Here is a 16590-nt window from a genome sequence, read left to right as displayed (position 1 = left end):
TGCATCCTTATTCATTTGGGCTGTTTAAAATTCTTGCCTGCTCCAGCGTTTGAAGCTTCAATTGTTTTGTGCTTAATGTTGCTCATTTCATATCAAGTTCTTGGTTATGTGAAATACTTTAATTTTTAAAATGTTATTATATCCTCGCTGTTTAAAAAGATTGAGAATGCCATAAAGAGAGAGACTGGTTTAGGCAAACCATAACTAGCTTTCATAATGCTGTATGTGGTCATTAATCCATCACTTTTGTAAAGATGTCTGCAATTTCTAGTATACTTAGTGCTTTACATTTCTTTTCTCAAGCTGACAGCAATTCTTTTCATTGGCCAAGGATGCCAGACTTTTACCAGTTATATTTATAAATATTACTTTAAAAAATGAGTTCAAAGCAGTAACATCACTTGAAAATAGCATGCAAGAGAATAAATTATGCCAACCACTGTTAACCAGAAATTCTATGCCAGTCTCAGATATATTGTCTTCATTTAGTCAAATAATGATGAGTTGTGGAAGTCTGTGCCTAGAGCCAATTTAACTGGTTAATTAAGGGGTTGGGTCTGTCATAATTAGTCAACCATCATTGAAAAATACTCAACTACAAACTACTTTATGACAGACATACACTATTTTTCATGAGGGTAGGAGCAGTTTGGGGTAGAGATACAAAAGAGTGTGAATTCTAATTCCCATCCTCTAGAATCTCATTGAGGAGATAATGACAGACTCTCTCCTTTAACCAAACTGGAGTCAGATTCTTCTGAGCTCCCTTTTTAACTATGCCTAAACTTAAGCTCCATTCCTGGCTCATTGAGTTCAGTTTTAGCAAAAATACTACTGGGTGAGTTTAATGCAGATCCCCCACTCTTGATATCTGATCCAATACCTTATTCCCCACCCTGGGTATCTTATCATCTTGGTCTGCCTTCAGCAAGAATCCTGTCAAGTCAGTTTAGCTGGAATGCGCTTAGGCCTAATGTTTCTTCTTAGTAATTTTCCATCCATGGACTCCCACCCTGGTCCGTGGCTATAATGTCCACTTAGTACTTCTTGCATTTGGAGTTGAGCTTAATCTCACCACCCTACAACAAAATTCCACGGTAGTAGTCCCTCTGAATGAAGTCTGCCTTACCATCTTTAACAAATGTCAGAATAATTTTTTTTCTTTAACAATAAGACACACAGTTGTAAAAACAAAACTATAATATATGGTACTTTTGCTAAGTGTCAACAGAACTACACGGAGAGTATACGTTACGTTAACTGTAGGAAGCAGATTACTTTGAAATAGGGGATTCAATGAACCCTTGAAGAGGTAGATGGGATCTGAGCTATGCATGGGGAAAGCCTGGATGAAGTTTTCATAGGTAGAAAGAAAGAGAGGTTATTCCCGATGGGTAAGTAAACAGCCTAAATTGATTTACACATTGTTTCTTTGGAAAGATTATTTCTGAGCTCAAAATTCTTTAGCATCTAACTTTATAAATGGTGAACGAAAAAAGGACAAAAGAAACATGCATAAGGTAGAAGAGGGTAGTCAAAAAATGGACAATTCTAAGGAAAAGTCTTTCTGCAGCTTACTCTTAGGAGTGTGGGTATGATACGCTGGGTCAAAGGTGGCTCTCAAGGGATCAGTAATAATTATAACAAAAATGATCCTAATTTAGGCTGATCAGGATTTGTATAAGATAGGTCCTGATCTCGTAAAGAATGGTGAGTTGCTCCAAAGATCTTAATGTTCTATTACTATCTAGATCTATGTTTTATAAAATATGAAGACATCTTAAGCTGAAAGTAGATGTCCTACAGCAGTTGCAAGCTATGACTGTTCCAGTCCAGAGCTGTATGTATTCTCTGGGGACTTTTCCTAGGGCAGTGTCCACATCTTCTGTATTAGTTTCCTAACAAATTACAACAGACTGGGTGACTTACAACAACAGAAATGCATTCGCTCGCAGCTCTGGACACAAGAATTCTGAAGTAAGGTACAGGCAGGGTTGGTTCTTTTGAAGGTTCTGATGGAGAATTTGTTCCACTTCTCTCTCCTAGCTTTTAATGGTAGCCATTAATACTTGGGATTCCATGGCAGTTGCATCACTCCAATCTATGCTTCCACAGTTACGTGGCATTTTCTGTGTCTTTGTGTCCCACAAGGCCTACTTATAAGGACACCAGTCATTGGATTTAGGGTGCACCCTAATCCAGTATGACCATATCTTAACTTGACTACATTTTCAAAGCCTCCAGTAGCAAACAAGGTCCTATTCACAGATACTGGGGATTAGGACTTAAACATACCTTTCTTGGGTGACAATTCAACCCACAACTCTTTCATAGCCTATTATTAAAGGACCATTTTCCTAAATGGGATTACATAATTCCATCCCAATGATTCATTTCCCAGAATTTTTTCTTTTGAAACAAGCAAGTTCATATAATATCTACACCTAATAATCTGACTTTCAACTAAAATGGAATGTCTAATTTCTAATCTAGTTTAGTACATATTAGAGCTCTCTTCAAAATCTACTTCACATAGTGAAAGCAAGGTAGTACAGTCAAAGTTACATTAGGCCCTGTGGGGAGATAAAAAAAAAATTGGCTCCTACTCTCATATAGTTTACAGCCTTGAGGTTTCACAGCATAGAATGTTCGCAATGGAAGGGATCATAAAGATCATCTATTCTAAACCATTCATTTTATAGATGGGGCCTTTGAGGCCTAGTGAGGTTAACTAATTTGTCCAGGGCTCACAAAGTTAATTGGGGAAATAGAACATGCAAGGGAAACAAATGAAGGGCACAGTTTTAAAGAAATCCAGCTACTCTTTTGCTTTTGTGTATGAAGTACACAGTGAATTCTGATGATGTGCCAGAGAGAGATTAGATCGAAGTCTGGCAGTCAAGAGCAATTCTGGAGTAGATGTCAAGACTTTTCATCTCCTTTGCTCTCATCTCTATAGCCTCCCAGAAGGCAAAATAACTTCCTGACTTTTCTTTTCCTGGGGCATAGGCTTAACTCAAATTTCAGCTGTCTGAGGAAGCAACACCTTTAGAGTAGGAAGCACGAGGCTGTGCTGCTCTGCTTGTTGTCATTCTCTGACGACCATAAACTAATGGTGGAGAAGTAGCCCCTACGGTGGGTGGGGTCAGGAAGAAAGGATTCAGAAGTTATAGATTTGCTATAGATAGGAGAACTGTGATGCACAGCTCACTCTTTCCTATTTCAAAAAGAAATATGTAGTATTACTGATTTTGAAGGGAAAAAAAGGGTAAATTGCCTACTTCAAAGACAACCAATTGCTGGAATAGCTTTCAAGTCAGTTTGTAAGTCAAAGCTCTTCTTTCCTTCCTCCTTTCAAAGATATTTTTTATATTATGGAAAAAAAAAAAAAAAAAAAAAACTACCATTAATGGAATTTAAACCAACCAACCACTGGAGCTGAAGTACAATGAGGTACCATGGCATTCTATCATAACCTAACTAAAGATTTAACAGAACAATAAAGACACTGAAAAAAAAAAAAACGGTAAGAAATTACAGGAAGAAACCAAGAATTTGCATATCTGTTTATTTTTCAACTGGCATTGAATCATCATCAACTGAGCCTAGTTTTCTCTGAATTAATGGAGCTAACATTTAATCTGACTTGCCTAATATGGGGATAGGCTTACTTCTTTCTCGTAAAATGTACAAGATTTAAAATTAAAGTAGAAAAGCATCACTTTCTTTCTTTTTTTTTTTTTTTTTTTTTTTTTTTTAAGACGGGGTTTCACCATGTTGGTCAGGCTGGTCTTGAACTCCCAACCTCAGGTGATCCGCCCGCCTTGGCCTCCAAAGTGCTTGGATTACAAGTGTGAGCCACCACGCCCGGCCGAAAAGTATCACTTTCTAAGCCTACTATTTTGGGCCACACTGAAAAATTAACTATGTTTCTACCAATTTATTCAAAATTTCATTCAAAATATTCTTTACATAATTACATTTCTTAGAGCTAACTGTAAGAACTGCAATTTCAAATCAGGTGATTTCAAATACACCTAGATGTGAATTAACACAAATTTTAGCATCATCAGCTTGAAAGCAGAGCTTCAAAAAAACCAAGTAACATGTTATAGATTAACATAAACAAATTTACATAATCAGAGATTCAAAGACATAGTAGAATGGCACATTTTCTTTGGAGTTTTGAAAAAGGATAAAATTTGACAAATAATGCACTATAATGATCACCTCCGTGGATGTGTTACTATGGAACAGAATTTTTGGCTTTACTAGCAAGAAGAATTACAAACAGAATGTGTTAAGTGTACGCATATCATGCTTCTATGGGGATTATTACACAATTCTGACAATACCAAAAAACTATCAGGAAATGATCCTCCTTATAAGAAACTTACAACACAAGCTAACTTTGGAAAACTCCACAAATGAATTAGTAACTAGAAGAGTCACTCTTCCAATTATTACTAACTGATGCCCACAAAGCTGAGTTTTTTGTCAGTTATGATACAGCTGGGAAGAAGAGCTCTTTAGTGTTTTTTTCATTAGAAACTTCATCTAAGATGTGCAATTGGACAAGTACCTATTACCTCGGCGTTAAATCTAAATTCTATAGTAGTCCCCACAATTTACTTCATTAATCAAACATACACACAAAAATCAATGCAAGATTTCAATAAGAAATGTATAGGGAAATGTAATTTCACATGATAGTTCAGCTTACTGTACTTCAATTTAGTAATTATTTGATTCACCTTCTGAAAATTGTAGAACTGATTCACTCGCATGACGTTTTCTTTCTAATGCAATGGATTATTTAAACTAAAAAGGATATGTGTATATGTATACACACACACACACACACATATATATGTGTATACATATATGTTGTTTTTTGAGACAGAGTCTCACTCTGTCAACCAGGTTGTGGTGCAAAGGCACAATCTCGGCTCACTGCAACCTCCACCTCCCAGGTTCAAACGATTCTCCTGCCTCAGCCTCCCATGTAGCTGGGATTTCAGGCATGCACCACCACGCCCAGCTAATACTGTATTTTTAGTACAGGCAGGGTTTCACCATTTTGGTGAGGCTGGTCTCGAACTCCCGACCTCAGGTGATCAACCTGCCTCAGCCTCCCCAAGTGCTGGGATTAAAGGCATGAGCCACGGCACCCAGCGCATACTACAAGTTCTATACAAAAGCATTGTTTAAGCGCTAATTGGTTAAATTTCAGAATTTCAGTCCTCAGACTCAGAAGACATGATTTAATTAAGGTTAGGCAAGATGCAGGCATGGAGTGTACACAACGGTGGCAGAAAGTCCCTTTAGAGTACCTATGCTTTCGCTATTTTGCTAACATAAGCCCAAACTGAACTTCACTCATTTTTTTATGCAAAACCTTGGCTGGGGAGTGGCTTAAATGTAAACTCACACTTTCCACCACTAATGTGTTAAGCCACGACTTCTCTTAACCCCATGTGGAAAGTACAGCTAAAATTTATAACCAAATCAAAACACCATAGTCAATTATGGGTATATATTTCATGACTTTAACTAAAATGTGAACATTACTTTTCCAATCTTTCTATTAATGTGATGTGACTTAACTTTAAACAGACTCAACTTAATGAGAAAATATGGACATCTCATTTAGAATGAAAGACTCAGATGACAGGAAATGTCTCAAATATTAATATTAATGTGTTGGGTTCTAACAACACAAAGTGAAGCTGCAATTAAAATTTACATATAATATGATGCATGTAGGTGGATTTCTAATGTTTTCCTGATGACTCATGTAGAGTGCTTTATTTTATTTTATTTTTTGAGACAGAGTTTCATTCTTGTTGTCCAAACTGGAGTGCAATGGCGCGATCTTGGCTCACTGTAACCTCTGATTCCTGGGTTCAAGAAATTCTCCTGCCTCAGCCTCCTGAGTAGCTGGGATTACAGGCATGTGCCACCACGCCTGGCTAATTTGTATTTTTAGTAGAGCTGGTCAGGCTGGTCTTGAACTCCCGACCTCAGGTGATCCGCCTGCCTAGGTCACCCAAAGTGCTAGGATTACAGGCATGAGACACCACGCCCGGCCCAGTGCTTTATTTTTTAAAACACTGGTTGTGTTGTTCACTTTAGGTTTACAATATTAATGCTATTTTGTGATCAATTTGGTAAGCCCTACAATATTTCCCAAAATGACTTAGAGATGCAACTTGACAACTATTTTACTTAGCTAGCATGATAATTAGAACCTAAACTTGCGTTTCAGGTTGCCATATCACCTATACAGAACTGACAACAAGCTATTTTCTTGGCAAATGCCTGACTGATGGTTCATTCTTAGCATGCTTGGAGAAACACATTAATAGGATAACCCATGTCTTTTTTCACTCTGTAATATCTACAGATGATCTCTATTTCAGATGACTCTAAGCAGCTAAATACGAATAAAAAAGGAACACCTTTCTGGCTCATTAAGGCAATTGCTCAAGCTGTCATTAGCATTCTCTCTTTGCAAATGCAGTGCAGGATGCAGCAGGCCTTGTCTGCTGCAGAAACTAATGGCACAGAGCTACCTTTTGACAGCAGGACTAAATTTACATACTTTACATATTCAGTGAGTAAAGGAATCATTTACATTAATCAAATATGCTATGTTTGGGGTATTTTCCCCTCATTTGAAATATACCTGTCTACTTGGTAGGCCTAGTCATCGACAACTGCATAGGAAATGAATTAATTGAGCCAAAGCAAAAGCGGGCCTTTTCTACTCATTTAACCCTATCCATTTTCTACAGGGCAATTGTAAATTATGCCTCAGAAGATAAATAGCAAGTCATGCCTGAAAAGATGAGATGCTCTGGTTTTCATCCTCAGACCTGCTAGGCTGACTACCTGTCAGATAAGGCAGCAGCCAGGATTATGCCTTGAAAAGCTGACAAACCAAGATTTTTATCATTAAATCAAACCTGCTAGGTTTAAACTCTGTGAACTTTAATTATCTCATATTTAATTAGAAGAACTAGATTAAACCAAAAGTGGAGGGTTGGGGGGGAGGTCCTGGCAAAGGAGAATCAAGGAGTTATTGGGGATGAAGAAACTTCATATCCACAAATCTGATTTCTCATTTCTAATAAAGCAACGTTTACATTTACAGGAGACTCAAGGAATCACTGGGCTGCACAATTTGAGAGGTTATCTAGTCCATCCCAGAATGATCATCATCTACCCTGTTCTTTATTATTATTATTATTTTCTTTTTTTTTTTTTGAGACGGAGTCTTGATCTGTCACCCAGGCTGGAGAGCACTGACACGACCTCTGCTCACTGCAACCTCTGCCTCCTGGGTTCAAGCGATTCTCCAGTCTCAGACTCCGGAGTAGCTGGGAATATAGGCACCCGCCACTACGGCTGGCTAATTTTTCGTCTTTTTAGGAGAGACAGGGTTTCACCATGTCAACCAGGCTGGTCTTGAACTCCTCACCTCAAGAGATCCGCCCACCTCAGCCTCCCTAAGTGCTGGGATGACAGGAATGAGCCACCACACCCTGCCTTACCCTGTTCTTTCAAATCTCTGCCGGAAGAGGTTCTGCATATGTTGAAAAGGTTTAAAACTAATAAGAGCACTATAAGTCAGTTTACCAGAGAATGAGAAAATGAAAATATTTCTACTTTATCAACTAAAAGATAAAAATAATCTGTGCTCCAGAGGTTGCTTTTATTGCTATTTTCTGTTATGTAAGGCAAGACAGCATAATTAACAGTACTTTCAGAGTATCTTGTTTCATAATAGAGTCATAAGACAATGAATTATTTAACGAGTAAGTACTCATTGATGATCTACTCCAGCAGCTGGCAAACTTTCTCTGTAAATGGTCAGCTAGTAAATATTTTAGGCTTTGTGGGCCACAGAGTCTCTGCCACAATTGCTCAATTCTACTGCTGTAGCCCGAAAGCAGGCATAAGTAATATGTAAATGAATAAATGTAGCTATGTTCCCAAAAAAATTATTTATGGGAAGTTGAATTTCATATAAATTTTCACATCACAAAATGTCATTTTTCGTGTGTGTGTGTGTGTGTGTGTGTGTGTGTGTGTGTGTGTGTGTTGAGACAGTCTCCCTCTGTCGCCTAAGCTGGAGTGCAGTGGCACGATCTCTGCTCACTGCAACCTCTGCCTCCTGGGCTCAAGCAATTCTCCTGCCTCAGCATCTCCAGTAGCTGGGACTTCAGGCACCCACAACTCACCTGGGCAGTTTTTGTATTTTTAGTACAGATTGGGTTTTGCCATGTTGGCCAGGCTGGTGTAGAACTCCCGACCTCAAGTGATCCACCCACCTCGGTGTCCCAAAGTGTTGGGATTACAGGCAGGAGCCACCACACCCAGCGCTTCTGATTGTTTTCTAACCATTTAAAATCATAAGAGCCGGGCGCGGTGGCTCAAGCCTGTAATCCCAGCACTTTGGGAGGCCGAGGCGGGTGGATCACGAGGTCAAGAGATCGAGACCATCCTGGTCAACATGGTGAAACCCCGTCTCTACTAAAACTACAAAAAAAAAATTAGCTGAGCATGGTGGCGCGTGCCTGTAATCCCAGCTACTCAGGAGGCTGAGGCAGGAGAATTGCCTGAACCCAGGAGGCGGAGGTTGCGGTGAGCCGAGATCGCGCCATTGCACTCCAGCCTGGGTAACAAGAGCGAAACTCCGTCTCAAAAAAATAAAAAAATAAAAAAATAAAAAAATAAAATAAAATCATAAGAAATAGTCTCAAATTTTGGACTAGATTTGGCTTAGAGGCCATAGTTTGTTATCTCATGGTCTCTTCTACACTTAAGTCACTATGAAAGGGAGAGAAAATGATACAATACATGGCCACTTTTCAAAATGGCTGGCAAAACAAAGACAAAAGTATATTTTTTTAATTGGCAAGTAATATAAAGTCACACATAATAAAGGGCTAAAGTGTGGGGGGCATCCCATAAGAGCTAAAAGAGTCAAGGCATGAGGAGGACATGACTCTATGAGAGCTTGAATAGTCAGAATAGGACTCGTGTAGCAAGTAGTTGTACCAGGAAGAACCAGGTAGATTTATGTAAGTGGAGAAGAGAAGGAAAGAGCACTCCAGGTAAGAGAAATAATATAAACCAGGATAGAGAAATGTGAATTAGCAGGTTGCATTTGGGGGAATGCAGGAGAAAGGCCTGTCTAAGCAGAATCAATTGGAGAAATTAATTCAGTCACTCAATAGATAACTATTGATCACTCCTGTGTGTCATGCATTATGCTAAACACTAGAGATGCTGTGATGAGTAAGGCACAATCCTTGCCCTCCAATTGCTCACGGTCTTGTTAGAAGGACAAACAGGCAAAAGCAATTATAATACAGGATAAGATACTTACACTGAGGTATAAAGCTCCCCGGAAATAACTGGCAATTTAAAAAATTATATCAATTCTCAACACTCCATTCATTTGCATTTAAGGTAGAGATCTGTGATTTAAACCACAAAGGGAATCCAAACGCAAAATAAAAATCCCTGTGTGACCCATACAAGGCCCGATCATTTAAATATTCAAATATAACTGCCTTTCCTAGAGAAACAGCAAAATCACATAAACTTCCTATAAGTGATTTTTGGAAGCCTTTTGAAGATTATAATTTTAAAAGGGATTATTACATTATTAGCTTGATTCACTGCAACTGGGTATTATGTCATCGGTCCTAACAATGTGCATACACCTATCTGTAAACCTTTTCAGCACTGAGGTAAATTACTACGGAAAAGCCTGAAAGTGTTTTTTCACCAGAGATCTTTAAGAAGAGGATTTATATCTACCTGCATGAGATGACTCAGGATCAATAATGCCTAGAGCAGAGCATGAATTTTCAACTCTATGATTTGAAATCTCTTAAAAGCATTCCAGTGAATATTTCCACAAATTAATCACTCATTCTTTAAAAATGTAGTAGTGTTACCAGACTTATTTGAGGTAAGAACTAAAAATTCACCTACAAGTGTTTAGAGCAGCACTATGACCAAAGAAAATCTGAAGAAAATCATAACTCTTTTGCATGAGGTCCTAAGTGAAAGGCAGCATTGTAAGGAAATAGCATGCAGTATGGAATTAGACAAACTGGTGTTCCGATTCTGATTGAGCCGTTCACCAGCTATGACCTTGGCCAAGCTACTTAACTTCTCTAATCTTCCATTCCTTCACCTGTAAACTTGGGAAAATAAAACCTAATGCTCAGGAATGTTGTGAAAATGCAATGAGATGGTATACATATGACACCTAGAACAGTGCCAGGCAAACAATAAGGACTCAAAAAATGTTAAAAAGTCCTCCATTCTTTCTGTTTTTCTTTTGCTTTCTCTCTCTCTCTCTCTGTCTCTCTCCTTCTCTTCTCTTTCTCTCTTTTTTCTTTCTTTTTCCTTTTTTGAGATGATGTTTTGCTCTCTTGCCCAGGCTGGAGTGCAATGGCGTGACCTTGGCTCACTGTATCCTCTGCCTCCTGGGTTCAAGCAATTCTCCTGCCTCAGCCTCCCCAGTAGCTGGGATTACAGGCATGCACCACCATACCCAGCTAATTTTATTGTACTTTTAGTAGAGACGAGGTTTCACCATGTTGGCCAGGCTGGTCTTGAACTCCTGCCCTCAGCTGATCCACCCGCCTTGGCTTCCAAAAGTGCTGGGATTACAGGCGTGAGCCATTGCGCCAGGCCCATTCTTTCTGCATTGCCAGGTTCAACTCAACTTTTTTAGGAAATGACCCCAAGCCAACAGGCACAAAGATGTCATTCTCATAGTAAGAGAGTATAAAGGAGGGAACAGGCCTATGTATGTGTAACATTTCTTCTATGGTGTATTGGTTATTGTGGGTAGCATGTTGTGGGTAGTGAGCCTTAACAACCAACTCTGCTATCGAAGGCACCTCTCGAACCTCCCCTTCCTCCTGAATCCAAATATGCATCTGCATTCTCCACTGTCACACTTTTCCTTTTAATGTTCTCTCAGCCATGGACCTCTCTTCAGAAGCCAGGGTCTTTGGTGAGGGGAATAAATAAATGGTGAGAAGGACCAGAAGAAAATACAATTTTGCTAGCAATACCTCCATTTTCTACAATAGTGAAGAAATATTCTTTGCTTTTGTCTCAGTTCATTTCCAAACTAATTCTCACACCCTTGGAATGCTGTAATACCAATATTGCCGCTTGTGAAGAGTATGTCATTCGGGCTGCTCTATTCAGCATTAAAATCAGGCTTCCTCAGTAAATAATATATGTGGAAGCTTCTCTGAGCTAGAACAAGCATATCTCCTTTGTGCATAGCAGCTCCCATGACCTAGAAGTGCTTCCTGCAGTGCCGTTCTTATTAAGTTGAATATTTCACATGCTTTGGAGCCGAGAGCCGACTTTCTTAACACAGTATTGAAATCTTCATTATCTCCAAATATTCTACCCATGCTTGCTACTAAATGTACATGTAGTAGTGCTATTGCCCAATATGATTTCTGAATGGATTAATAATAATATCAGTTTTATAGGTACAGGTACACAACTCACAGGATTCTTAAAGTATCTCAATAGTAGAATACCAATAGGTAAAGAAATCACTTTGCTATGAATCCTGTCTGAAGGACTGTGATCCCACATAGGAATATTTAAATAATCAAGGGTTTAGGTAAATGATATAAACACATTTGCACAAGCCAGAATGCATAAACCTCATACATGTAAAGATAGAAAAATACAAGTATTACATGAGTTATTTGCAAATACTGTCTTAAAACACTCAGGGTATTTCTAGGTGTTCAAATTAATGAAGTTCTTGAAAATATGGATTAATTTAAATATACTAAAATTATATATTACATATACGTATGTGTGTGTGTGCATGTGTGCTGTATATACCTAACAGCTGGCAAAAGAAATGGCTACCCTAGTGGCTTCTGTCTTTATATAATAGTCACTCCAATAAGGACTAGTATACATTTTAAAAACACAATCATGGGATAGAGATCATATCTTAGACTTTTTTTTGTATCCTGCTTAACGTCTGGCAGAATGTTCCGAACCACACAGTGAGCATATAGTCTCGAACGAAAGCTAGAAATATTCATTGTAGAATATATATCTGTTTGCTTCCCAAGTCTACATTTTCTTTCCAAGCATATATATGATTAACCATTATGAAATCGGTATTACGGGGCATATAGCATAAATTTTACCAGAAAGCCTTAGGCAGAAAGAAAAGAGAACTGGACAAAATGAATATCATGTTTCCACTAGAAAGTTTTACTATTTGATTATCTTAAAAAGTCATGTTGTACAATCACCCAATCCTGTTTAAAACAGCACTCAGGCCGTTTATGTGGCTGATCTTGGATTAGCCCTTGTTGCACAGGGATGATTTACCACTGCAGAAAAGAAGAAATAAAGAGAAAAATTATTTGAAATGTATAAATAAATTTAAAAAAACATAATGCACCTAGAACACTGAATAAGACAAAACCATAAATAGCTCATTTATAACACTGATTTGGGATTGTGCCATTGCAACTTAAAATGAGAATTTCAACAAATTAGGCCACAGATAATAAAAAAATCTCATTTTTATTTCATTAGTTATTATGCAGGTCATGATAAACGTGTCACATATTAAAGGAATGAACTGGGTATTGCCAGCCCTCCATCTCAAGCTGCATTCTTGCTTGTTTCTTTAGAAAGTTGTAAGTTAATGAATAGATGCTACTTTCTGTGATACGGATGTCCTTCACTACTCGAATCTATTGAATTCAGCAATGAATACATATTCATGAATGTGCACTCTTCTCAAAACAGGGATTTAGACAGTCTACTCCATTAAACATAAGTTTATTTTTCTTCCAGGTGTTAGCTAGGAAATCAACATTTTGGTCAGTGGCCTTTCATAATGTTTGTCCTAATGGATGCCACCTGGAAATAAAATCAACTGATATTTAATGCAGTATATTTTCTAAGTTCCCATTCTAGGAAGAGTATTATTTTAGAAAGAAGTAATTAACTCTAACTATTAGAAATGAACATAGATTCAAAAATACAACTGTAGCTGAATCTGGTGCTAATTAAAACAAGAGTTAAACAAAAATATAATACTTTTTTTTATGCATTCACGTTCTATTCATGATGATAATAATTAGAGCCTATGCTATCATCAGCTTGATGCTTCCATAGCTGCACTGTTTATTTTGGTCCTTCTACTATGGTTTCTATGTATCAGATGTGGCCAACTGTGTTGTCCCTCAGTCTGTTCCAGTTACCGGTATTTTGATTTAGTAACCTGCCACACGGATAAAATGTTTTACAGGCATCTAAATGGTTAATAGATATTAACTAATGTTTTAGTGGTAAATGTTCATACAAAACCTAATAAATGGTGCATCTCCAAACCTTTTTTGCTTCCTTTACAAGTAGTACACTATGTTTTTTTAAAAAAGATCTTTCAAATATTCTAGTCATGCTCAATCAATAAATACAGCAAAATCAAACTTAAATAACAGGCTTGCTAGCTATAAAACAATACACTCTTGACAATATGGTAGAAATATAGGAAATAATTTTGTCAAATTTTGTTAAGCCAAGAGGAGTGGGAAATGGAGTGGTAAAGGCCATACGTATGCTAGATTCATAGAGTAGCTTCTGTTCTTGACATTGAGATCAAACATCTGAGCACCTTCTACGTTTCCATCGCAGTGGTAAGACACTGGGGCTAATGAATATGACGCAAGTCCTTAACTCCTTAAAGACTTCAGTACTTTAGACAACCATTCTATCCTATTCATCCTAGGTGACCACAATGATTACTAAGATCTGCAGCCATGCTCATAAGTGATGGTGGCCAAAGGCTGACATTCGGAACATTACGATGGGCTAGTATTCTACTCTCCTGCAAGAGCTGTCTCTTGCATGGACGATATGATGGCACAAGGGATGCAATGTGGAAAAATCCTAAGTAGAAAAATTTTACTTCTATTTATTTTTAAAAAAGTATTCCCCTGACAGCTTGGTCTGATTGACAGCTCTTACAGACTGACCTAATGAACCTTCAGCCTGGGAGCCTTCACACATTCCCTGATAAGCAGTGAACTCAAGTTTTACTGTAGGCATCATCTCCTAAGCCCCAGTGATCGGACTAAAGTGGCATAGCCTCCAAATACCACTGCGAACATTTATTGCAGGCCAATCCCAGCAGGAACGTTGTCAAACTGGTTTTTCAGCTTTTATAGGCCCTCTGCAAATCAGCCCAAATCACATTGTTCCAGGTTTAGATTAAGCATCTAATTGTGTATCCCCATGGTCTCTGCTAGGATTTTGCAAAGATTTTGTTACATTCTAATATATGAAAACATCACAGAGCCACAAGTGTATATGCAAATTATCTGCTTCTTCCCCTGTAGACTGTAAAAAATATGATAAGGTTTTGTAAAAAACTGCTGTTCATCTTATGCTCTTTTGTCTGTTTCTTCCTTACCCATCAGGGCCAGTTTGTAAATGTACAACAGGGAAGGTAAGACAAAAGGCTGCGGCAGGATGATTCAGGATCATGAATAACACCAAAAAATATGTCCTGTACAAAGGGAATCCATGAGGCACATTTAGAGGGTTCTTCTACATTGTTTATCTTAGGTCTTAAAGTACTGTATAATTCCTCAGGAAAAATGCAGAAACCAGGATACTAGTCTGCTACAAAGAAGGAAGACTTTGTGCATTTCTTTTAAATCTTTGTAAAACAACAACAAAAAGGAATTAGTCTATGACTAGTTTTCTGGAAATCATAAGTGACTTATTTTGGAATTAAATGAGTATCATGGGGTTGTAATGCAGGGAAGCTGCAGTTAACATTTTGAACTTCTGAAACCACTTTTATGATGGACTTTTCCTATTTCATATTCTCAAATAGAACATTTATTGTTCTAAATCTGAGATAAAGGGTATGTTCATCGGATTATACTGCTTATACAGATTTTGAATTTAGTTTTAAATTGTCTTTCATTCCTCTTAGAAACTAGAATGATGAATCTGGACAGACTAATATTTGTAAAAAGTAGCCACAGAAATGAAGATAATCCACAGAAAAAGAAAAGTACTTTTCACTTCTTACATAAAGCATATTTAATCAAATGTCTTTGATTTTGTCAGCAATACATATAAACATACCTATACACACATCTCTCTTCTCTCTCTCTCTCTCAAGCTACGCAGCTACCAAAATAAAGCCAGCCTCTAAATGCCAACATAAAACCAAGCCAACACAAATGGATTTGGTAACTGTATTTTGCTGAACCTCAACTACCCGCTCTGGGGCTTTGGCCTGTACTTACAGCATTACTTTTGCGTAACTATGGTACAACAGCAGCAAGAGAGACAACAAAAGCAAAGATGAATTAACTTGGCTGGTTCAGGGGGAGATTTGTGGCAAGGTGTTTCTCCTCTAAAACCTCTAGATTCATCTAGTTGCCAGTGTGTTCTAAACATTTCAATCCATATTTTTTTTCCACGTGGGCATAAGAAGAGAAGTATACTGACATACTTAGATCCTGGCTCACAGTAGGTGAAATAGATGTGAGATAGAATTCTGTTTTTCCAATATTTCAGTAAAGAGTCCCAGAAAATTGTTTTGTAAGTCTCAAACCGCCTAACTATAGATGTAACTGGGTATTTGTATCTTGTAGACTTTTAAAAATCTTTGATTCTGTATATAATATGAATAATTTTTTAAACAACCTACATATGTTGATGAGATCTGTCCTCTTCAAGGCAGTTGCTTTAGGAGCTACAGAATTAAGCAATGATTCTATCACTGCCAAAAAACATTTGTGAAGCCCTTCTTCAGGATATCTTTACAGCAGGTCTTACAGCCTTTTACACAGTTTTGATGAAGGCAAGTCTTTGACCTTCAACAGATTTGAGTTTTAGAAAGCAAATATTTCAGAACCAAATCGATAAGGAACCTGGGTAACTAAACTGTGCAATACTAAAGTTTGGTTAAACACTAGATGTAACTGAAGAAATGATATGGAATTTCTTCTCTAGCTCAAATTCAAGGTATTGCAGGACATTCATTTGGATAAGTAAATTCTAGATGCGGCTGGGCATGGTGGCTCATGCCTGTCATCCCAGCACTTTGGGAGGCTGAGGTGGTTGGATCACCTGAGGTCAGGAGTTTGAGACCAGCCTGACCAACACAGTGAAACTCCATCTCTACTAAAAATACAAAATGAGCCAGGCATGGTGGTACATGCCTGTAATCTTAGCTACTTGGGAGGCTGACGCAGGAGAATCATTTGAACCTAGGAGGTGGAGGCTGTGGTGAGCCGAGATTGCACCATTGCTCTCCAGCCTGGGCAACAAGAGTAAAACTTCGCCTCGAAAAAAAAATTCTGGATGGTTTGGTAACAAAAGCAATATACAATCACCCCTAAGTATCCATGAGGAATTGGTTCCAGAACTTCCCCTGGAAACCAAAAAATTAGCAGATGCTCAAGTCCCTTATATAAAATAGCATAGTATTTGCATATCACCTATGTACATCCTCCCATATACTTTCAGTCA

At 38.0% G+C, this 16590-nt stretch overlaps 1 protein-coding gene across 5 annotated transcripts in view; it reads right to left on the bottom strand.

The window, feature by feature from the left end:
• DIAPH2 (diaphanous related formin 2) overlaps nt 1-16590 on the bottom strand; it is a 916386-nt gene that overhangs the window by 114584 nt on the left and 785212 nt on the right. For 3 of the 5 annotated variants that reach the window (XM_032257748.1, XM_032257750.1, XM_032257751.1), the window contains one exon: nt 12274-12416. The exons of the other annotated variants lie outside the window; for them this stretch is intronic. In XM_032257748.1, the coding sequence (XP_032113639.1) occupies nt 12367-12416 (50 nt within the window). In that variant the 3' untranslated portion in view covers nt 12274-12366. Of the gene's footprint in view, nt 1-12273; nt 12417-16590 lie in introns of those variants that run through there. 5 annotated transcript variants of the gene reach the window in all.

Source organism: Sapajus apella, unplaced genomic scaffold (assembly GCF_009761245.1).
Source record: "Sapajus apella isolate SASKATOON/1434 unplaced genomic scaffold, GSC_monkey_1.0 scaffold98, whole genome shotgun sequence".
Lineage (NCBI taxonomy): Eukaryota > Metazoa > Chordata > Mammalia > Primates > Cebidae > Sapajus > Sapajus apella.
Note: the sequence above shows the minus strand (reverse complement) of the source record. Positions and strands in the feature narration are given on the sequence as shown.